The 24,987-nt window shown below is 39.1% G+C and overlaps 2 protein-coding genes across 2 annotated transcripts; both read left to right on the top strand.

Annotated features, from left to right (window-relative positions):
• The first annotated feature begins 391 nt into the window (after positions 1–391).
• On the top strand, positions 392–13,273 carry rap1ab (RAP1A, member of RAS oncogene family b). The gene is made up of 8 exons (XM_030776124.1): positions 392–456; positions 7,481–7,569; positions 7,983–8,051; positions 8,174–8,230; positions 8,630–8,770; positions 10,848–10,991; positions 11,198–11,318; positions 13,139–13,273. Exons 2-7 carry the CDS (start codon positions 7,513–7,515, stop codon positions 11,285–11,287), a joined length of 558 nt encoding a protein of 185 aa, XP_030631984.1. The 5' UTR covers positions 392–456; positions 7,481–7,512; the 3' UTR covers positions 11,288–11,318; positions 13,139–13,273.
• Positions 13,274–19,805: 6,532 nt separating this feature from the next.
• Positions 19,806–20,903, top strand: LOC115815358 (uncharacterized). The gene has a single exon (XM_030778315.1). It carries the CDS (start codon positions 19,806–19,808, stop codon positions 20,901–20,903), a length of 1,098 nt encoding a protein of 365 aa, XP_030634175.1.
• The last annotated feature ends 4,084 nt before the right edge of the window (positions 20,904–24,987 follow it).

Raw genomic sequence — 24,987 nt, 5'->3', positions numbered from 1 at the left:
AGCTAATAGTCCCCCATAATCAAGTTCTAGATACCTGCAGCTCTATCACTTAATACACCCATTGATGGTCATATGTCTATGGTTGCATCTTCTCTAATGAAATTTCAGCTCTTGATATCATCAGTGTATGTCCATCTTTAAACGTGGAATTACATTTTAGAAGTTATATCAATTGACAGAAATGTTTGCTGAAACATTTATCCCCCTCGTAAAAAGAGTTCAGAGACGAAAGAAAAAAGGTACCAAAAGATGCAAGACACCGATTACTTCGAAAATACATTCATCAGCATACCGTATTTCCCTTACGCTATAAGGCTTTTTTTCGCCGCGGGGGGCGCAGCTGAGTCATTTTTAAGCATGACACTTTTCTGCGCATCAGTGCAAGACCGGCCCGGGTCATTGCTTAGCGTAGATGCGTGTGTGGAGTGGCGGAGGTAGCAACGGAGCCCGAAAACGGTGAGTGCCCGTTGTAAACTATGTAGAGGCAAGGGCCAACGAAATAGCTGCCGAAAAGGCGAACGTATAATTTATAGTTTTAATCTGAAATTTACCCCGTTTAAAATTTGCTTGTGAGAGATTAGAGGGCCCACATGCTCTACTGTGAAATGCTTCAATGATCAGAAGACGGGGGAAATTTTAACTTAGCAACTGTGCGGTACTGTTGAATTCAGGCCGGGTGTTAGGGTAGGTAACAACTAGCTTGTTAGATAATCCTGCTAATAAACCGCATACCGCCTGGGGAATGCTGTATGTAATTTCACTCAAATATGTACAGTCCCTGCGTATAAATGTGATGTTTGGCAACCTTTTATCCTCTCGGACGGCGATATATTTTTTTGCCGCAAATTACTGTTAGTAACGGTACTCTTATGTTAGCCAGCTATCCTAGCATTGTTAAGCGAGTGCATTTTAAGCTAGGATAACTTGCAGTTAGCAGTTAGTTTTTTATTATCCACTGGCAGGTTCCATGACTGACATTTGGTTAACTACTGAAATCTCTTAATGCTCCACTCAACTTTGTTGCATTTGCGAGCGTTGTCGACGTAACGGTACAACTAACGTTACTTCCAATAACCATTATCACAGTAGCTTAGCATCGTTGCTGGTAATCGTATATTGTTTGAGCTAATAAGTTTTTCAGGAAATATTGCCGTTATTCGTACACGATAATCATCATTTGTGACATTCAAATATATGGTCACGTTATTCGCTTTGACCCATGTCTAAGCGATACGGTCAACATCCCTCCTAACTGGATCACAATGTGGGATCACAAAGTAGCATAGCGGTATGCATTTCTGTTCCGTTAACGCCACTTTAACCGCAGAGCATTTGTATTCCAAACAGAAGACACGTTTTTTAACGAAATCTTACCACAGTAATTATGGTACCCTAGGTCATCTTTGTGGCTACTTACATCATGAGTAACATGCTATATAGTGAGGTATGCTATCTCTATATTTGGTACTATCTGCCAACACGCTCACTCAAAGCAGTTCTACAGCAATGACTGTGATGCGTATGTCTGAATGTGCATCTGCACTTCCTGAATAGCGTGTGCAGTTTTGGGTTAGGGGTTTAGATTTATGATGAACCGTTGTGTACGTTCTCGTCGTTTGGATATTACGCTCTCTTAAGCCCAGGATTAGCCAGGATACACCAGCATAACGAGCTCAAGAAACGAAAGGTTCAGTAATCGGGAGATAAGCAGAATCAGATGTGATAGTGCTGGACCTGTGCAGAAATGTTTTTTTTTATGGGTGCCCAAACTGGAGTTTAGAAACATGGATCTAGAAAGCATTAATTGGCTGTCCATAGTGATGCACCTGGAGACATGTGATGCAGTCCTTTTCTTATAGTAGGTAATATTTAACTATTTAGTAATGTCTGGCCCTGTTCTTAGAGTTTCTTTGATGCATCAACACAAAAGCTACAAATAAGTGTTGCCTTGCGTATCATGGGCACTGTCCAAATGTTATTACCACAACTTGCTGATCTTTAGCTATTTATAAGTGTTTTAAAGCGTTTGATTGACACTGTTCTTTTACCACATTGGAAATACACAAGGGATGCAACTCTGGAATGTCAGCAGCTGTTCTGAGTTTTCTGTGGCACCATACATAGCATTTGTTTCTGTTGTGAAATTGAGTAACTGTCTGTTCTTCCAAAGGAAGTTATTTCAAAGAACATCGTTGGCATGATGACGGAGAGAAGTATTTAAATGTAGCTACTGTGAATTAATTTTAAAGAAATGTCACAGGATGCGTTCTTGACAATCATATCTCTTTAAATGTCATTTAAAATATGCATCAAACTGGTAAAAAAAAATATCTGTGTAATATGATCAACTATGACTCTTTGCTTCATTGGAAATACTGTATTAATACAACTTCTGCTGTTGGTTGGTAGTGTTGGGTGGTAGTGTTTGATTGCTCTGAGAGAATTTGTCAACAATGTCTGTGATAATATTTGAGAGAGTAAATTAAAAGTGTAAGTGTGGCTGTAAGTCTGTGCCAGTGTTTTACTGTGTATTGAACTTTAAATTTGACTCTGGAGATCTGTGGTGTGCTTGGAGTAACTGCTTTACACAGTTGATATGACTGTGAACTAGATAACATGAAGAATCACACTAACTGGCTTCTTTTTTTACCTAGTGCAGTGTTTTAAGATCAGTTTGACATTTTCTGCTCATATTTTACAAACTGGATGCGACTGAAGATGATTGAAGTGGTGTCAGCAAAGTCATATTTAAAGACTGCTTGGACTAGGCAACTTTCTCTTCCTCTTGCTTCTCTTTTTGTAACTTGAAAGATCAAAATTGGCTTGGGAATGAACAGATTCTGCTCATGTACAACTTAAAGACATAAACATTTGGTTATGTTTAAAACCTAAGAGCTATCTTTCAGTGGATTGAGCATGTGTTTGGATATTTGTTCGGAGCCGTGTCATGCGCTTGAAAGTTCTTGAAATCTTTAACCTGATTCAGTTCAGTTCTGACTTGTCATCGAGAAAAGTTCTCATGTATTAGAGTCATCCTCAGCCTCTATGTATAAAGTACTTAAATTATCAGTGATTTGAAAATGTGGTACAATAAGAATGCGTCGACTGAAGGAGATTGTTTCCTTTATAGAAATATAGTCAATTGTGTATGCTAGCTCGTCTGTGTCCTTATATCTGTGTGGCTTAAAACCCCTGCTAATGCTTTTCTAAACATTGAGGCCTAACATGTGATATTAGCACATTAATCACGATTTCTAAAGAAAACTTACAATGTTTTGCACAGTTTCTTCAAGAAGTATGTGCAAATAGGTTTTCACAGTTGTCTTTCATCGAGACCTTTCTTACCGCGAATACGCCATCAGTGACTGGAAAGTGAAAACCATGAGGCGGAGCGGGGGTAGTTTGTGACTTTTGCTGGTTTTGTTCTGTAGGGGGGGTGACCTTAGGTGATTCTTGGATTGGGGCTGTCCTAAATGCGTTTCCTCTAACCTCACAGGGCCCAGAATGAGTCTGTTAGTGCTTAACACCAAGGCCTCCTCTGAAAAGAGGATGTGGTTTCTTAACTACTCTGAGATCTGACAAGTGCTGTATTTTTTGTGTTAGTCATTTTTCATCTAAAATGTGATTGCATCATTTGGATTTTCCTCAAGGGTCTTTCCTCATAAAATCCCCTTCTGAACTAAATAATTTCAGGAAATGCTCCTCTGGGTATAAAGAATACACTGTTTTTTCTGTCTCTTGAGCTATCATAGTTGTTCTGCAAAGTTAACACGAGTTAACTGAAGCTAACAGCACTTCAGTTTTGGATTTAAGTGAGTTAAACAGTTCTCAGGGCATTTTCTATCGATTGTATATAATGACATTGGCACTAGAGGCAGTGTACTGAAAAGCTCTGATTAGTGTTGGTGAGTTCGACCTTTCTACTGCTGTAGCTTACCTGAGAGATTGTAGTCAGGCTTGGTTGACCGGTCTTATTAGATGGCATTTGTAGCTCAACTTGCTGTTTAATAGGAGCACAGTGGCGTTGTCTGTGCCGTTGTTATGTTCACACGGTCAGTGTGCCAAGAACAGAGGGCTCTCACTGTCTACAGAGACAAGGTCAGAGAGTGAGTGGCACCCCATCAATACCAGCGTCCCTGGTGTGCCCAAGGCCTGCACCTTAATAGACCACTCAATCAGTGCAAGTGAAAAACTGTGGGAAGAATGGAGCTGACAGAATTGGTGCTACTTACACCATGAATGCATTCACAGTTTCAGTGGGACTGGCTCTGAGTTATACAAGAAAGGGGGATTTAAAAGAAGAAGAAAATATTTGTAAAAAATAGCACTTTAAAGAGTTCATAATCTGCTACGCCTCTTATTCTTTGTTTTTAATTATTATTTAGCTTTGTTATGAACTTACTTTTAGGTATCCATTTGTTGTTTTTGTCATAATACTTTGTGAAGTTCAGTTATCAACAGGGGGGTATTCCAGAAAGCGAGTTTTGTGAAAAGTTAACTCAGTTAACTCGGAACAAGTAGTAAACCTCCTAATAGAAGAGTCATATGGCTTTGTTTTGCTATGAGAATGAGCCATAGAGTTCTTCTGTCAGGAGGTTTACCACTTGTTCTGAGTTAACTAACTCAGAGTTTTCACTAAACCCGCTTTCTGAAACATGGCCCTGATGTTACAATTTACAGCTGAATCGACTTTGTCTAGACCTAAGCTTGGTATGAGTGCTTGTAGTTTCCATGGTGATGTTATGTCAGAATGGTTTCATCGTGGTTTATAATGTTTCTTTTTAATGCTTTATTGAAGAAAAAATGTTTATCAGTTCTCTCTTTTGGATAACTATGTGTCTCTCTGAGTTATGTTCAGTAATTTGCCATTCTTTCTTGTTGTAATCATGGTAATGCCATAAGTTATTCTATTAATCATTTAAGGTTTTTTTTGTCAGGAAGCATTTTAATTTTCAGTAAAATGTCTTCTGGATGTATTAGACTAATTGTTGTTGGAAAGCCCTGTGTTGGGAGTAATTCTGCTCAACTTTCCACTTTTTTGGAACCATGTTATCTCAGTGCGGTCACCTCAGTGTGTGTTTGTTTAAAATCGGCTGCACTGACCGTTCTTAACAGAGATTCCGTTCTTGGATTCTACTGATTTAACACTGGATAGTTGTTTCAAGGGACTGTTGCCAGTCTCTGAGTGACACTACATTCAGACAGTGTCATCTCTTTGTTGTATGAAATGTTTTGGTTTTCCATGTCATGATGCCCTTTTGCTATAAATCACATTTTCTAATGATTATAGTGAGTAGGAGTCTGTAGCCTCATAACAACTGTTATTTTTGGCATCTTAGTCACATCTGAGTCATTTTAAAGGCCAGGTCATTCTGAAGAGTGGGCAGCTGAACCTTTATTCATTCACTTTACATAACTGATCTCGGTAATTAGATGGTAATACAGTCACTGATTATGAGGCTGTAAGAATATGTGTATTGTTTTTGAAGTTCAGTCTAGTGTGCTCTTTTTGTGATTTGATTTAAATACTCAGCACAGCACAAGCATTGGGTGACGTTAGGAACCCACAGACATGAGTGTTTGACAGAAGACCCCAACCTAACGTTATCCTCTCATTTGTGACCTACCAGAGGTAAATGACGTGTCAGATGTGTCTATTGATTTAATTTAATGGTTTTTACTCTTCAGTTTTGTCAGAATTTTCTTCAAATGGTTTGCTGTTTTGTCTGTGTTGTTTCTTTAAAATATTCTTTGGTGTGAGCCTTTTGAAAAGACACTTAATGGAGCTCTGTTTTAATAGATTTGTGGTACGCGTGAGGGACAGGTGGTTAGCTGAATCCACTTCAGAATTTGAAACTTTGTTGAACTTGACTGAGAATCTGAGAGAGAAAAAAAACCTTGTAGTTAAATTGCATCACGGAATACTGTAAAGAAAGAAAACCCAGTGTCTTTCTCTTTCAGTTGATGCCATTGGGTGTAAATGGGATAGAAATGCAACTTGGTTTTGTCAGAATTTTCCCCCTTCCTTTTTTTTTTTCTCTCATAGAAGCCTTACATGGAAACTTCCAGCTCCTCACTACAAGTAGTGGATTGAGTAGTGATGTCATGTTGTACTGTGGTATGTGCACGGATCTGTTGGAGCATCATCCTTCTACTTTCTCCACTTGTTTAAATAATATGCCAAGAGTGGTTGTGTCCTCTAGTTTGTATGGACTGGTGTTGTCAAACACCAAAGTGCTGGCAGACTGTCGGAGGTGTGTGTGTGTGTGTGTAAGAGGCTGTGCTTGAGATATGGAAGGGATAGGACCACATTCTATTAGACTGCACGCGCTCGTACGGTTGTTTATTGGTTGAATGAACTGATGAATCCAGAGGCACTTGACCCAGAGCTGAAGAGAAAGACAGTTCTCTTGTGGTTTGAGGTTCTCATTCAAATGTTATGTTTCTATCAGACTGCAATTCCTCACATTTGCCAGTTGGTTCCCTCCTTCCTCGGGTTTCTGCTGTTACCATTAAAGGAGATGAGTCTCTGACTTCTGTGGTCAAGTCAGGGAAATTCTCTGTTAAGAAACAGAGCTGGGCTAAAGCATGCTAATCACATCTGCCACCTCACCGATGATGTATTTGTCAGCTTACATAAATATGCGCCAAAAAAAGTTGAAACACACATCAAAGCCAATGTGCACTGATGTATTTAAGCGTGTATGTGTCTGCATGTGTGTTCCGTGTGTGAGTATGTATGCGTTTGTGTCTGTGTGTGGGAATATTGATTCCACATGATGTTTTTCAGGCACTGTTTGACTGGGGGTCTTAAAACGCATGTCTTTGTGTGCGACGAAATTTCTCGGTCAAACTGTGATGTTCATTTTTACCGCCATCACCAGCTGCCTTTCGGTCTCTGGTTCAGTAACTGACAATGCAGTTACACTGTTTCACTGATATTAGACCATCGTTCTGCTGACATGCAACTGAACAAGGCATTTTCCACTGCATCTTACGTGGTCGACATCCAGTATGTTTGCCGATTGATCATTTTGAGCAATGTACCTACACAAACATGCAACCAGGACATATAGAAACCTCTCATTCCAAATGGCCACGTGCCATGTGGAGTGAAACTAGATTTTGTACTTTTTACAAGCCTTCTCTCCGCCCCTTTCATTCTCCTTCCGCGCGGGGTGGAGATGAGGGTAGGCGAGTGCCGTCAGTGAGATGAAGTCATAGGGGCCCAGAGGCACTGCAGGCCTTCCCCACAGCTGCACAGCCCCAGACCGCACACCTCCATCCAAATCCACAGCTGCTTTGTGTTTCTGAGGTCATGCTCCTTCTCTCCCCCACCCCTGGGCTTTGCTCCAACCTTATCCCATTGTTGTGCGACTGACTTTCCCTATGTAGAGACAACCCTCGAATGTGCAATTGCGCCGAGGAGGTTTAAAACTTTTTTTTTTTTTTTTTTCCCCCCCTCTTTCTGATGTTTCAGACTGCAGCCCTGTCTGGTGAAGAGACTCCGCCATGCGTGAATACAAGCTAGTGGTGTTGGGTTCTGGAGGTGTTGGGAAGTCAGCTCTGGTGAGTACAGTGTTCTGATTGTGTCTGTTTTTGTCCCGTCGTTGTCCGTGCAGTAACGCTCGGGCAGTGTTTTCCGCAGCGCCTGAACTTGGCCGTGTGACTGCTGAGGCTGATGCTCCACACCCACAGGCCTTTAACGAATGGGATTTCTATCGGCCCGTGTCTTTGTCTCATTGTCTTCATTGTTCAACTGCATTATTTTAACCTGAGACGCAGGTTCATTTGTGAAGTGTACAGCAGCCAGCAATGACGGATTAAATGGTCAAGACATCATGGTCCTCTCTGTGTTTATGGACTCTCATTCTGAGAAACTCCAGTGTTAAACCAAATAACAGAATCAGAAACACTTTATTTACCAAATACAGCAAAGTTCAGGATTTTTTTTTTTTACTACATACTCTTATCTTTCACAGACAGTCCAGTTTGTCCAGGGGATTTTTGTGGAGAAATATGACCCCACAATAGAGGACTCCTACAGAAAGGTAACCATTTGCTCAGTAGTTCTGTATGGGCAACTGTACAGTCATAATGCTATAACAATACATTTCTTAATCGATATCTCTTTTTTTCTCTAATGCTCTGTTCCTTTTTACTATTCATGCAGCAAGTGGAAGTAGATGGGCAGCAATGCATGCTAGAGATCCTGGATACGGCAGGCACAGTGGGTATCCCCGGATGAACTTCTGGCTCCCTGATTCACTGGCTCTGTTTAGGCAGTTTATATCAGCAGACAGTTGTATATACACTATTTTAAAACAGAAGAGTAGCACAGCATGTCAGCTGTGTAACCTTGATTTTAAGGTTCCACTGGTTTGCAGAAGATGACTAACAGCGTGGAGCAGAGAGCAACATTAAGCCAACTAAGCAACATAAAAGATTAATACCCGGCCATGGAAATCAATTTAGTAGCCTTACAAAGTCATGATGCCATTGCTCACGCAAACATATTGCAGATCTCACATTCTGGAAATGTTGTTACTTAAGTTAGCTTGACTTTTACGTTGAAGAATTGCATACAACGCGTGTTTTGTGTTTTGCTTTTTTTTGTTTTTTACAACAGGAGCAGTTCACGGCGATGAGGGACCTATACATGAAAAACGGTCAGGGCTTCGCTCTCGTTTACTCCATCACGGCACAATCCACCTTTAACGACCTGCAGGACCTACGGGAGCAGATCCTGCGAGTGAAGGACACAGAAGATGTAAGTATCTGTTTTTGTCGTAGCCAAGGACATACATTATTACTCAGAAAATTCAGCTACATTATGCTGGTGGTTTCATCGATGAAATACTTTTCAGGAAGGAATAGCCAGAGTGGGCGGTAGAAGTAAAAAGTCAGCAGTTGTGTGAAATATAAGTTTACATCATTATAGAGTATCTGATCAAGTGTACGTGACTAAGTGAGTGTTTTCAAATATATTTTTGAAATTGACCTGTTATCAGTATGGCTTTGTAACCACAACTTTTGGATCTGGGATAGACTCCAAACGGCCAGTGACATCAGACATGAATATGAGTGTTGTCAGACACGTTTACACCACTGTGTGCTTAGCCATGCCTTTAGCTGGAGGCAGGGATCCCCTACCTGTACTTAGGGTCTGTGTCAGGGGATGCCCTTTTTTGGAGATGTATGAAGAGAAAACACTGTTAGTGCTGCAGAGACCTTAGTAGGTCTGGAATTTGTTATGATTGGCCTTTAACGCCCGTCGTTCTTCCCTGCCTCTTGCTTGTTTTGCGTCCTGGCATGGGATTACACACCAGAGCAGAAACGATCCCCTGCAAAGGTTCAGACCAATTGAAAAACTCCGAAAGGCAAAGCATGAAAAGGGTAATTTGATACAAATGAGTTATGCTGATTTCTGGTCAGGCAGATCTAGATGGAAAGAATTAACAATTAGTAATTGCCAATAAGTATTTTCCCATGTCCAGCTATAAAGGGAAGCATCAGCCCCCCTCTCCTTGTGGCCAGCCCAAGTGTGGCTGCCTGCCCTCCTTCTGCTTGGCTTGTGAGTCCTAAGAGAGGGGCTCTGTAACGGCTGTGAGTCTCCTGAGGGTCTGCAGAGGGGAAAAAGAAAACACTCTGCATCCTGTGCCTGTAGGTGCTTTTAAGCTGTAGCACCGTAACACCTTGGGCCATGGTACATATCTGTGCTGTTTTAGAATGGAAAACATTCCATTCACTGTGGCTGGTGGACTACAGTGGAATAACTAAGATTCCATTGTGTCAATGTGAGTTTGAACTGTCAAAAAAAAAAGGAAAAAGAATTGTATGCATTTTTCAAATATGAAAAAAAAAAAATATTTTAATTTTAAACTAGTTTCACAGTGCTTGTGTGAACACAGTTCTAGAACAGAGCATGTATCAAAACAGTCATAATCTTCAAACAGTGCATTATTCCTGTATATCCATGTTATATATCCCTGTTGTATTCCTTAGCCTTTGCCAGTCCAAAATTTGCTAAGACATTATTAAGTCTAGAAACACAATTATGAGTTTCATTTCATAGTCACATGTCCCACAATTTGAAAACAGCCCACTCTATAATTAGTCTTACCTATTTTTTTTACAGGTGAGTGTTAGGTCTTTTTACCAACATGACTGAAAAAGAGCCCAGTGACAAACAATAGCATGAGCACCCTCTCCTGGATGCAAGGCACATTACACTGATTACACTGATCAGACAGACACTGTCACATGTGATTTTTTTTTGTGTGTGTGTGCAACCTCAGTTGCAATTTAAAATTCAAAAATACTTCAGTTTTAAAAGTTAATAACGTTTCCAAGTGGACACAGATGTAACTTTTACTTTAAATGGCTCGCTGAACTTTTCATCAGATTTGTACTCACTACTACTTTGTAATCTGATCTGGGCCTTTATTGGCTCTCTATTAATTTGTGAACGCAATCTGCAAAATGTTTCATTTTCAGCTACTGAATAGAGTCGAGCCAGTAGTATATTCTAGAATGGTAAGTTTTTGTGAAGCTACAGTCAGAGAAGTCCGCTCTTAGGAATTATTGTTGATGTAAAAATTAGCTTGTGAAGGTGCAGTTGAGCCATGACAAACATGCAGGACTGTTGTTAGCATTAGATACTTTAGTATCTCATCTATCGTTTTGTGTGCAGTTGATTTGTAACACATCATGTCTCCATTAATGGCACGCTTTAAGGTCCAGTAGTTGGATCTGTACTGCTCTTAACGGTGACATGACATGCTGTAGAATTCATGTTCAAGAGAGGAACTCTGATGTCTCACCTCCTTCTTTTGTCGGTCTCTCAGGTGCCGATGATCCTTGTTGGGAACAAGTGTGATCTTGAAGATGAAAGAGTGGTTGGAAAAGAGCAGGGACAGAACCTGGCCCGACAGTGGAACCACTGTGCCTTTTTAGAGTCCTCCGCCAAATCGAAGATCAATGTTCTTGATGTAAGGAAACGCACAGGAAACTCAAACCAAAACATTTCCACTTTTTTTTTTTAATCATACCGGACAAAAGACAATAACTTATGGAATACCAGTTGTTACTGCTTTAGAGACAGTGGGGTGATGTAATGAGAGTCTTTTTGAACTGAAACAGTTTTTCCTCTGAGTTTTATATCCTCTTGTAACTGTTTCTTATTTATCTGTTACAGATCTTTTATGACTTGGTCAGACAGATAAATAGAAAAACGCCTGTGGAAAAGAAAAAGGCGAAAAAGAAATCCAACTGTGTTCTCCTGTAAAGGCCAATCCCCTGCATCTGCTCTGAGCCAGGTCAGTGACACAAATACATACACAAGATTGAGATCCTCATTATGTACTGTATCTTAGCATCTCAGTAAGATGAACAGGAAATGGAGGATATTTTTAATGTAAGCCTATATGCACGCTTCCATTTTTCATAATGGCTGTCTTTTCTACTCGGAATTACAATACAGATTTCCCTTTGTCTGTAGTGTCTTTATTGGCATTTTGTATTTTAAACAGAGAGGAACAGGTTCAGCTACAGGTTAGCACATGCAGTTGATTCCATGAGCAGTGTAATGTGTTCTTTATGTTGTCAAACCAGCATCTGAGCTTTTATCCTCAAGGATTCTCTGATCTTAACATAAATGTCTGAGGTACAGGACACCTAGACCAGTGTTTCCCAACCTTTTTTTTCTGGAGACCCACTTTTTAAAAATGACAAACCATCTTAACCCAATTCACAATAGGCCTTACCTATATTTTGTGAGAAGACCAAATTGGTGCATAAATGAACGTTGCTGATCATTTTATAGCCATTTGCGCATCACCGTATATTATCTTGAATAGGTAAACCAGCCATTTCAAAGAGATATAGGTTTGATAAGTCACAACTTTGTTTTAAGCACGTGTTATTGAAAACATATACACATGTTAAATACTTTATATGTGAGACCAAATAAATGCATTTAGGTGGCGTTAACAGGCTGTCTCATTGTTTTTATTTCCTCTCATCAGTAAAACAATATACACACTTTAAATACTTTATAAATGAGACAAAATAAGTGCATTTAGGTGGAGTTAACAGGCTCTTGTTTTTTTTCCTCTCATCAGTAAAGCAACCAGAATGTATGCTAGCCTTTCATATTGCATTCTTTGTTATAAGTACAATTATCAGAACAATACGAACATTCAGTACTATCAAAAACATGCTTCTTGTTGAAATGCTCATGCCTGTTATCAGAGCAAGTTGACTTGTGTTTCAGTGCAGCTATTGTTATCAAAAAAACAATCAATTCAAACAGTCAGCAGTCAATTCGTTAACCAAATCAGTTCTATTCCATGTCAGGAAATTCTGCAACTTTATTTGGCGTCTCAAATAAAATCTCCTGTGAGCCACATGTGGGTTGCGACCCAGCCTTTGGGAATGGATGACCTAGACTATGCGCTAAATGTCAGAGGTACAGGCATTTAGTATAGTGTTTAGTGTTAGTATAGCGTACAGTGTTAAGTCTCTGAAAATGTGTATTTAGAACTCATTCTTGATTCAGTCACTTCTCATCTTTTCATACCTTCCACTCCTTAAACACGAAACTTCACTTTGCTTCTCAAAATGAATTTAAAGTTCTTACTGCACTTGACATGTTGGATAGAAGACGCGTAATGTTTAGTCTTCATGCACAGAGAAGAGTCAGATATACAGCGCGCTCTCTCTCTCTCTCTCTCTCTCTCTCTCTCTCTCTCTCTGTCTGGTCATGATATAGGCCTACTTGTCCTTGCAGGTAGATTTAGCAGAAAAAGACATGCTGTGAGTAGCAAGAAATGTCCAGCAGGGGGTAGCATAGACTCTTCAAATGGGAAGGTCTTGACACTCTGGGATCATACTGTCATTAAAACAATGAATAGTGTGACTTCTAGTAAAATACAAGACCAGTTAAGCTTCAGTATGTGAACTTCTAATATCTTCACTGGGAAACAACCATTTTGATAATCATATTTCACTTTCAGGATTTGACAGCTATGTTTGCCAAGATATAAAATGGCATAAGAGAGTTTTTTTTTATGTCATTAACAGTTGTCATATTCATTCATTAATTGATCTGTTCTTTTTCTCTTCATTTAAAAAGCAGTGATGAAGAACTGTTGCCCTGATTGGAACATGCCAGCATACCCACCCTCAGTGAGCAAAACAGTGGAACAGCTGAATGACTTAACTCAACCAGAACAGGACTCAAAGAGAGCATATCCATCTTATTTTCACTGGGGTTCAGCTTTCTTTTGGAAAAAACAAAACAAAACAGTAAACATGAGGAAAGAAGCCTCTACTCATAACTCGTTCTTGTACCTCTGGAATCCCTAAAGCAACTTATGAGCTGGCAGAAAAATCAACAACGAACTCAGCTTCCATTTGTCACCGTCAATGAACCCAGTGACTAAACTCCAAACATGTACTTGCAATAACGTGTGGTTGGACAGTGTGGGTTTCCACAAGTCAATCTGTGGAAAACAATAGCGTTCGCATAACTGAACAGGACACACATTCTGTTCTACGGCATTTTTCATTTTTTGCTGTACTTCTTTTGGAAAATGGACAATGACTTCATTTATATGAGATTGAGTGAGATATTGGTGATTAGCATGACTAGATCTTAAATTGTAATTAAAGTGTAGATGTAAGTGAAATCAAGTTGAAGTATTGCCTCAAATGCTGTACTTCCATTCCCTACACCAACTGTGCTGATGGTGTTTAGACTGAGGTTCATGAACTTTAAATGTAAGAATATTGTTATCCCCCACATCCATGGATGTTATCCTGAACAAAATATGTCTCCAATGTGACTTTCTTTTGTACGTGGTCACTTGGCTTTCATGGTTCCATAACATGCCATTTTTTTGCATAATGATGTGTATGAAAGTGGATCTTTTATAGCAGAAAAATAGGGGGAGCAATCAGTTTTTTGTCCTTAGAGGCTGAAATATATAAACCCACTCTAATATTGCTTTTTGTGTTTTTCTGTCTAAAGATGTTCCTGCTTTTATGAATGATTAAATTTTAGTACATTTTCATTGGTATTTTGGATTTCTTTTTTTAAATTGTCAGATCTTACCATTGAGAAATCAGTCTGTTTGGGAATTTAGAGACATGACTGGGGTTTCTTCAGATACCATCTCCTATCTTGTGCTACAGCATTGTTGTATGGTTTCTTGTTGACCATGTAAACCAGTTTGTCCATGCGCAAAATTCAAACAATTTGTCATTTCACTCAAACCCGTTAGGCTGGTTTTCAGAAAGGTTGGCAATTAAGCTTTTCTTTGCAGGTTGCGAGAGCTTTCTTTCCACGTTCATATTTCAGTCTGTTCTTAGAGAAGAACATTCCATCGTACACTTCTAGCATTCAGGAAATTTGCAAGTAAAATTACAGGATGTGTTGTAACTGTCTACTTTATTTGTAGTAGGAGTTACTGTGGTGAGGAAAACTTTATTATAAATAGTGTTGGGGGGTCAGAACCTCAAAAAATTAAGGTAAGCATTGCTTGACATTTTTTTGATCTTGTGAACTTGTCGGGGAGAGGTTTGGATGGTAGATAGTAAGCAAACCGTGGATATAAAACCATATGGATATAAAACCGTGTTGTTGTAGTACTTACTGTTTTCAATGTAGCCTTTGCATAACTGCACTTCAATGTTTTTGGATGGTATTAGGTCGAGGCAAATGACGCACAGAAAAATTCTGTCGTATATCCATGGTTTCCAATACAAATACCAAGAGAGAGATGGTCTGACCTTTCTTTCAGAAAACAATGTTATGTTAGGCTATATTGTGTGACTCATAAACATTACCAGGTTAAGCTCAAAGAAACTGGTCCACAGTGCATCAGTTTCTAGTTCATTGGACACATACAGTGTTGATCCTCTCCCTAAAATCTGCAGTGAGACTGCTTTTTGAAGTAACTTGTAGAATGCTATCTCAAAGCATGAAACTTTTTTCTATTCCAACAAATTAGTTGGGGACGCCATTTGTAAAGTAAATTGACACTCTTCTTTTTCCTCCACATTTAAAGTCTAAAATAAATGAATACTCAAGAAAGTACGTGTAACTCTGACTTAACCACCAAAGGAGCACAGGCAAACTGTTATTTATAAACTACATACATTTTTATTCTCGTTGTATAATTTATATACAGGGTGAGCATCCCTAATCTGAAAATCTGAAATCCGAAATGCTCCAAAATCTGAAACTTTTTGAGTGCCAACATGAGGTCACAAGTTGAAAATTCTACACCTGACCTCACTTGTCCGTGTGGGGCCCTGACGCTCTGCTAGCGCCAGTTTGTTACCGACCATCGTAAACTTCTGCGTTGGTGTGTCTGCGTCGCTCTGTAATGAACCTTCAAAACACTAGTTCGCGGTGGGATTTCTATGCCCCTGTGTTGATTTCCCTGTGCATTACAAATGATGGAGTAATGTTAAATAAAAAATCGCAATTCAGTCATAGCACAGCAATATCTGTAAAACAGGGTCAAAAGAGGGAGTTTCTAAACTTTGGGGGACAAACAAACGGCGCTCTCAAAATAACGAGCGTTCGGTTATTTTGCCAAAAATTTTCAGTGGTGACTGGAACTGAGTGGATCACATTGGAGTAGGAGCTAATAAATGTTGAACAACAGTTACTTTTACTGAAATTACTGCAACACAGAAAAGAGAGAAGACATTGGAGGAGATGGTGTGTACGACCACTGAACCAACTGAGCAGAAGGAGAGCGTACGCCGTACCCACGGCGTAGATTCGACGCAGAAGTATAAATCGGGCTTTATACTTCTGCGTGGAATGTACGCTCTGCGTAGCTGCGTACCCTACGCCGTAGTCTACGCCGTAGACTGAAGCCCAATTTATACTTCTGCGCCGAATCTACGCCGTGGGTATGGCGTGGGCTCCGCGTAGCCGCGTACCCTACGCCGTAGCCTGACGCGCACCTCCCTAGAAATGTAACGTCGCGTCGAAGCAGACCGCAACAACTGTGATTGGTCCGCTTGGTAGGATCACCCTCATTCTGCTCAATCGGTTCGATGGTCGTACACACCATCTCCTCCGATGTCTTCTCTCTTTGTGTTGCAGTAATGTCAGTAAAAGTAACTGTTGTTCAACATTTATTAGCTCCTACTCCAACGTCAGTTTCAGTCGCAATGGAAAATTTTCAGCAAAATGGCCAACTGAACGCTCGTAATTTTGAGAGCTCCGTTTGTTTGTCCCCTAAAGTTTAGAAACCCTTTCTTTTGAACGCAAAACTTGTTTTACAGATATTGCTGTGCAAAGACTGAATTCCAACTTTTTATTTAACATTACTCCATCGTTTGTAATGCACGAGGAAATCAACACAGTGGCATAGAAATTCCACCGCAAACTAGTGTTTTGAAGGTTTCATTACGGGACGACGCAGACACACCAACGCAGAAGTAGCCTATATAATGCTCGCAACGGCGTAGGCTACGGCGTAGGCTCCGCGTCGAGCCTAAGCAGAAGTATAAATCAGATTTACAACAGTACTCACGGTGTTTTCGCTTATTTTCTGCTCTGTGGCACAAAGCATGCCCGTAACCAGCTATGAGGTCACCGAAGGCCGGAACTCGGTAATTTAGATCTAAAAGTAAGATTTGAAGCTAAATACAACATGATAAAAAAAAATCAGCGGTTGAGAACCGCTCCTCTGAGACGAGTGCGTGCTTAATACACTTTAGACTTCCTACTTAGTGTCCGCTGTGTGTGAGAGTAGTGAGAGAAGGAGCGAGCAGCCCCGATCATCAGCATTGTTGATGACAGTTTTTGGTCTTACAGAGGAAGGTAAAAGAAGTCACCTGAAATAGTTTGGTTGCTGTGTCAGACATTTTCTCCTAACTTTCGGCGGGGTCATATATTCTGATGGCCCATTTAATTAGACCAGTAGCCTAAAGTTATAAGTGTGAGGTCAGCTTAATCAGTTGCAATTTCCGTTTGAAATACACAAATTGGATACTCTACAATCAACAACACTGCATGTAATCGAATGTGACAAGCAGCTATGGAAGCCCTAAGATGCCATCAGTTTACATTTTAAATTTGATTCCGTTTTCTCGTGATAACGCAATAATTCTCGAGTTATTCATGTCATTATTATTTGTTTTCCCGTGATAATGACATAATTAATTCGATATCTCGGGAAAACGATACATTGTTTATTTTGTTTCGTTATTTCGTGATAATGACATAAATAATTCGACATCTCGAGACAACAAAGAAAAATGACACGTTATCACGAGAAAACGGAATCTAAATATATATATATCCATGGCATCGTAGGGCTTCCGTACTTTATGATGTGATTTATCAGGGATGGAAGTAACAACAATTAACTAATAAAAATGGAGTTGATGAAAATACATGTGAATGGAAAATAGAGAGGTAAAAATGTATGTGAATGGAAAAATAGAGTGATAAATTGTCAGTTGATATGATAAACTCGACTGACATTTATCTTTTACAGCAAGTAATGTTTGTTACTTCCGCCCAAAATGTCAATCACAAACCACGCCCACTGACAAACTGATGAGTTTTTGGCTCTCAGCTAGAAGGTAGCTGAAAAAGTTGTGCCACTGCTCAGAAATAGACGTTAAGGCGGCAAGTTCAGTGGGCGTGGTTTGTGACTGACATTTTGGGCGGAAGTAATAAAAATTGTTTTCTGAAAACGATAAATGGAAGTAACAAAAATTGTTTGCTTTAAACGATAAATGTCAGTCGAGTTTATCAAATCAACTGATGATTGTTTACTCTATTTTTCAGCTCACATACATTTTTACCCCTCTATTTTTCCATTCACATGCATTTTCATCACCTCCATTTTTATCAATTAATTTTTGTTACTTCCACCCTTGAGGCTACTTTCCCTAAATGATAAATGGTAATTTTGTGTTGTGAATGATGAATGATGAATGAAAATGATGAAACATGGCTCTATTTTCATCATATCAGGACTGTTTTAATCAAATCGGCTTTAAATTAATCAAATCACTTGGTAATTTATGTTTTTAATTTCACATTTTTACCGCTCTATTTTTCAGTTCACATGCATTTTCATCAACTCCATTTTTGTCAGTTAATTTTTGTTACTTCCACCACTGATACACTCTATGATGTTCGCGCAACAACTAAATCGCCTAAAAGACACATTTCTCAGAACGTATCCTCATAGTTAAGCGATGCACGACTGTATTCCAAGATCCGAGAAAATCCAAAATCCGTAGGGTTTTGGGATGCTCAACCTGTATAACAATACTAAGTATTATTTTTTTCAAATGTAAGAGATTAGAAGGGATGAATAATGAAGAGTAGTGTTCAACACACAAAACTGCTTTTGAAAATTGACTGACAGATTAACTTTATTGATAAACTATTCATTCACAAGGAGGAACTGTCTAAGTGTAAATCCTGTTTGGAAATAATAATTACAATTAATAATTAACTTGTGAGATTATTAATAATCTTACATGTAGCAACTATAAAGGTTGTTAAAAGCTTTAATACCTTCTTGAATTGAAAATGAAATCAATTTTCATGATCCAATGATCTATGTTGTAGATAAAACAGCCTTGTAAGGTGTCATGACCTGCTGCTGTCTTAAGAAAGCAAGATTATGAGACAGCGAGGACTTGCGTCACATAACAACCCAAATACCGCTCCAACTGGCAACACATCTAAAATGCAGAAAGAGCACCATGCAGAAACAGGGTAATTATCTGGATAGTTTTTTAAAAGTGAAATCACTTGTTATAAATAGGCTTATTTTATCTGTGAAATACTGTTTACAAATGCAAATAAAGAATGAGTTTGAATTGCTATCAGATAAATGCTGACCTTTCATACTGTGCCTATCCATTTGCCAGAAAGTTGCAGTTAAATTGTGCTGCAAGGCTACTATATTTGTTACTGTTTTGGTCTCAGTATTACCAACAGTATTCATTAACAGTTACCTATACTGTATTATACTGTATTTCATTTTATAATTGCTATTTATTATTATTGTTGTTGTTGTTATACAAGCATTATTTTAACGGGAATAATACGCTAAATAGTGGTGCAGTGGGTAGCGCTGTTGCCTTGGATTTGATTCCTGGCCATGTGGCCAGGGTTCTTTCTGTGTGGAGTATTCATGTTCTCCCTATGTCTGTTTGGGTTTCCTCCCACAGTCCAAAGACACATGTAAGTGGAGACATTAAATTGCCCCTAGGTGTGAATGTGTGTGTCTGCCCTGCCCTGCCTTTTGCCCAATGAACGCTGGGATAGGCTCCAGCACCCCCTACGACCCTAATTAGGATAAGCAGCTTAGGATATGCTGAATAGTGGAAAAACCTCAGTGAAACCATTTTAAACAATCATGTTAGATGTTCATATATTGTTATGATTCATATGATATGAGGGAATTTCTGACTCACAATGAAATCGACTTGCAATGGGGTTGTTGAAATGGAACCCCTGTGTAAACTGAGGAGAGTTTTTGTTAATGATCTTGCATGTTTACTTTCACAGATCCTCAGAAAATCCAAGTGAAAACTCAGCCCGATCTAATAAGATGAACTGGAAACTTTGTCTAAAAATATTGTTATGGGGCATCGTTATTGTGTGTATATTATCGAGCACCATTTCCACCAAGGAGCGTAATGCAACTTCAACACCTTCCCATTGCCCAATGCATATAATTAAAGACACTTTTACAGTGATCAGAGGAACTGAACATTTAATGGTGTCTGCCTACAAAGATCACAGAATGAAAGCAACACAAGTACTCACCATTGAAGATCGTAACCGCCGAATCCCCCTATATTGTATCTTTTGCTGCTCTCGGGACGGAGTCGAAGTCACGGTAGCAAAGGTTGTCCAACATAGCATCCATTATGGATATCGTTTTGGAGCTGCACATGTGATTTGCCCCGAGACACCGTCATGCAATAGTACCCATGTGAGTGTAACTACAAATCCTAGTGACTTTGACATTGCAGAAGTGCCTTTTCTGAGCATTGAAAATGAGGAAAGAAGAGATGAGAACTTCCCCTATAATCTCACTGTTTGCATTTCCAATGTACTTGGTGCTGAAAACAACAATGCACTACAGTTCATCCAAATGGTGGAAATGTACAAGCTTTTGGGTGTACAGAAGATGGTTATCTACAACACGACTTGTGGTCCTGACCTGAGGAGGATGTTGCATTACTACCAAGATGAGGGGTTTTTGGAAATTGTGATGTGGCCCATCAGCAATTTCCTTGTTCCAGCAACTGGGTGGAAATTCAAGGAGCTCAAGGGTGATCTCCATAACTATGGCCAGATAACAGTTATGAATGACTGCATCTATAGAAACATGTACAGGTCTCGTTACGTGTTGCTAGCTGATATGGATCAGATCATCATGCCATATGAACACACCAACCTTCTGCTTGTTCTACAGGAATTACAGAAGCAGCATACCAATGTAACCGTCTTTCTCTTTGAAAATAACATTTTCCCCACGACTTTATCAGATCAAAGAAACAGATTTTATGACCCAGTGTGGAAGGCAGTCCCAGGAGTAAACATGCTGAAGCATATCTACCGTATACCTGTTTCAGATGGTATCGCATCTACCAAGATGATTGTGAACCCAAGGGCAATTGAGCAAACTGCTGTTTTTACTGTTCTGAAAATGTATGGCGCAACTTTGCATGTCCCACCCAATATGTCAAGAGTAATGCAAATCACTGACCCTGAACTTGGAGATTTATCCATGGAGCGTCTCATACTTGATGAGAGAATATGGGATTTTGAGGAACTTCTGATTCCAAGAATTAATGAAGTTGTGCATAAAACAATGGCAAATTATTCATTTTGAAAGCTTTAATGTTGCATAATTTGAGCAGGACTACCAACTCTCATGCTCAAATAATTCTACTGGAAACACATGCAGATGAATAAGATCAAACCCTCTAACAACCTATTTTTCTCACTGTGAATGCTTAAGTACAACTACTTTTATTTTCGGTTCAGTTGAATAGCTCTTAACACTGCAAGCTTAGCAGGTTCAAAATAAGAAAATCAACATAATCGGGGCAGTGATTCAATAAGTTTTGGGTAGGCTTGGTGGTAAGGCCTAAAATTTATATCACTGTATAATTTGAAGCAGGGATGGTAACGGTATATATCACGGTATATTCGTTTTTATTAAAATTTCAATGTAAATGCTTTTGAAGGGGTAAATCACTGGTATGGCAACTGCATGGCAGCTATTACTGTACTCTTAACTGTATTCTTTTTCTTTTCCCTCAAGTATGGTTTCAGCTACCACACTGGTACACTCCTTGACAACCCCTCCATCAGTAAATGTTTTTTTATGTTGACCCAAAATCCAAGCAACTTTAAGGGAACATTTGTTGGCACATTGTTGGGCAGTGAGTGAATGTGTTAGGATTCTGGTGGATTGACCACACTGGGCTCTGAGATTGTTTATTTTCTGTGCCCTCAGTTTGGATTTTAGTGGGTATGTTGGCTCACAATTTTTGTGCTTTGTCTCGTAGTGGCGCTTCACATTGCCACTTTTAATAACCGCCACGGTCTCGGAGCACATGAGACATACTGGTTTTGAACTGTCCATGGGAAGAATGAACATGTAACAGTCTGTCCATTCTTGAGCACACCATGTGAAATTACTTTTCTCCGACTCACTTATTTCTCCAACTTTTGTCTCTCCTCTCGTCTCTCTCCCCTGCATGTGTGTACTGCACTCATTAACTTGAGTCACAAAACGTATCGGAAGAGACAGATTTGATTGGCTGAGTAACATCACGTGAGATGATTTACAATGCATACATTTGGTCTGTGAGTATCCAGGCCCGCTAAACCAGTGCCGTAAAGGCTAGGAAAGCTGCGCCAGTAAAATTGAAATGCTCTGTTGAAATTGATTAACTCTAAATAATTTATCCGCTATAGGTCCGGTATGGTGGTATATGAAAAATTCATACTGTACAGGAAATTAAAACCGGTAAACTTGATGAACCGGTATACCGTCCATTACTAGATTTGGGCATGGGTAACTAATTCAAATGATACAGTCTCAGGGTAAAGGGAGATTTTTTTTCTGTTTTCTAATATTGATGTGTTTCTTGTTATCTTAAAGTGTTAAAATAATAAGATAATAAAATAATAAGTTTGTATGTGTTGAGGTGAATATGTTTTTTATTACTGTCACAGCCTGGGTATAGATATTGTCATTTTTTTAAATTATTTGATGATTAAATGAACATTCCAAAATTCAATTAATTGGTGGAAAAGTGTGCCTTTAACACTGAGTTTTTACTGTGAATGTTGGTCATTGAAATTAATTTAAAAAAAAGAGAGAAAAAAAAGAATGTGAGTGACTGGGACATTGCAGAAGTTCCTTTTCTGAACATTTAAAACAAGGAAAGAAGAGTTGAGAACTTCCACTACAATCTAACTGCATTCCTGCTGTATTAGGTATGGAAACGTACAGTGCCCTAAAGCTCTCCCAGTACAAGCCTTGGTATGTACAGAAGATGGTTATCTACAACGCAAGCTACTGTAGATGACAATAACATGTGACCATCAAAACGAGGGATTTTAGGAAGTTGTGATTTGGGCCAACAACCATTTCCTTGTTCCAGTAACTTAGTGGAAAATCAAGGAGCTCAAGCGTGATCTCCACAGTTATGGCCAGTAAACAGATAATCAGTAACTGCATCCACAAAAACATGCACAAGTTTTATTATGTGTTGCTCACTGATATGGATCAGATCATCATGCCATTCAAAAACACTCACCTTCTGCTTGTTCTACAAGAATCACAGAAACAGCGTGTCAGTGTAACCGTCTTCATATTTGAAAACGACATTTTCCCCACGACTTTATCAGATCAAAGAAACAGATTTTATGACCCAGTGTGGAAGGCAGTCCCAGGAGTAAACATGCTGAAGCATATCTACCGTATACCTGTTTCAGATTGTATCGCATCTACTAAGATGGTTGTGAACCCAATTGAGCAAACTGCTTCTTCGATGTTCTGAAAATATATAGCACAGCTTTGCACGTCCCAAACAATATATCAAGAGTAACGCAAATCAGTGACCCTGAACTTGGAGATTCAACCATGGAGCATCTCATACTTGGTGAGAGAGCATGGGACATTGAGGAATTTCTAACTCCAAAAATGTATGAGGTTCTACGCAAAATAATGGCAAAGCAGGCTCAAAATAAGTACATCAAAATGACTGGGGCATCAATCCAACGAGATCTGGGTATAGATAACTTCAATCAAAATATACAGTTTCAGGGTAAAGGGAGGTTTTACTTTTCTCTGTTTTCTAATATTGATGTGATTCTTGTTATCTTAAAGTGTTAAAATAATAAGATAATAAAATAATAAGTTTGTATGTGTTGTGGTGAATATGTTTTTTATTACTGTCACAGCCTGGGTATAGATATTGTCTTTTTTTAAATTATTTGATGATTAAATGAACATTCCAAAATTCAATTAATTAGTGGAAAAGTGTGCCTTTAACACTGAGTTTTTACTGTGAATGTTGGTCATTGAAATTCATTTAAAAAAAAGAAAAAAAAGAATGTGAGTGACTGGGACATTGCAGAAGTTCCTTTTCTGAACATTTAAAACAAGGAAAGAAGAGTTGAGAACTTCCACTACAATCTAACCGCATTCCCGCTGTATTAGGTATGGAAACGTACAGTGCCCTAAGGTTCTCTCAGACTGTAGAAATGTGCATGCATTCGTATGTACAGAAGATGGTTAATACAACACAAGCTACTGTAGATGACAATAACGCGTGATCATCAAAACAAGGGATTTTAGGAAGTTGTGATTTGGGCCAACAACCATTTCCTTGTTCCAGTAACTTAGTGGAAAATCAAGGAGCTCAAGCGTGATCTCCACAGTTATGGCCAGTAAACAGATAATCAGTAACTGCATCCACAAAAACATGCACAAGTTTTATTATGTGTGTTGCTCACTGATATGGATCAGATCATCATGCCATTCAAAAACACTCACCTTCTGCTTGTTCTACAAGAATCACAGAAACAGCGTGTCAGTGTAACTGTCTTCATATTTGAAAATGACATTTTCCCCACGACTTTATCAGATCAAAGAAACAGATTTTATGACCCAGTGTGGAAGGCAGTCCCAGGAGTAAACATGCTGAAGCATATCTACCGTATACCTGTTTCAGATTGTATCGCATCTACTAAGATGGTTGTGAACCCAATTGAGCAAACTGCTTCTTCACTGTTCCGAAAATGTATAGCACAGCTTTGCACGTCCCAAACAATATATCAAGAGTAACGCAAATCAGTGACCCTGAACTTGGAGATTCAACCATGGAGCATCTCATACTTGGTGAGAGAGCATGGGATACTGAGGAATTTCTAACTCCAAAAATGTATGAGGTTCTACGCAAAATAATGGCAAAGCAGGTTCAAAATAAGTACATCAAAATGACTGGGGCGTCAATCCAACGAGATCTGGGCATGGCTAACTTCAAAATATACAGTTTCAGGATAAGGGGAGGTTTTACTTTTCTCTGTTTTCTAATACTGATGTGTTTCTTGTTATCTTAAAGTGTTAAAATAAAAAGACTACGTTTGTATGTGTTGTGGTGAATATGTTTTTTATTACTGTCACAGCCGATGATTAGTAAACCGGCAATGTAAATGTACAATGCCCTAAGGCTCTCCCAGACTGTGGAAATTCACAAGCATTTGAACAGTTGTCAGTAACTGCATCCACAAAAACATGCACAACTTTTGTTATGTGTTGCTCACTGATATGGATCAGATCATCATGCCATTCAAAACCACCCAACTTCTGCTTGTTTTACAGGAATAACAGAAACAGTGTAAACTTCTTCATATTTGAAAATGACGTTTAGGATAGTGAATCAAATATTCACATC

Source organism: Chanos chanos, chromosome 6, assembly GCF_902362185.1.
Source record: "Chanos chanos chromosome 6, fChaCha1.1, whole genome shotgun sequence".
In the NCBI taxonomy this organism is placed as follows: domain Eukaryota; kingdom Metazoa; phylum Chordata; class Actinopteri; order Gonorynchiformes; family Chanidae; genus Chanos; species Chanos chanos.
The sequence above is the reverse complement of the archived record's forward strand: the minus strand, read 5'-3'. Positions and strand labels throughout refer to the sequence as shown.

Coding starts and splice junctions, on each gene's coding strand:
- rap1ab (XM_030776124.1), top strand. CDS start 7,513: ATGCGTGAATACAAGCTAGTGGTGTTGGGTTCTGGAGGTGTTGGGAAG. Junction 7,570..7,982: donor GTGTTGGGAAGTCAGCTCTG/GTGAGTACAGTG, acceptor TATCTTTCACAG/ACAGTCCAGTTTGTCCAGGG. Junction 8,231..8,629: donor TCCTGGATACGGCAGGCACA/GTGGGTATCCCC, acceptor TTTTTACAACAG/GAGCAGTTCACGGCGATGAG.
- LOC115815358 (XM_030778315.1), top strand. CDS start 19,806: ATGAAAGCAACACAAGTACTCACCATTGAAGATCGTAACCGCCGAATC.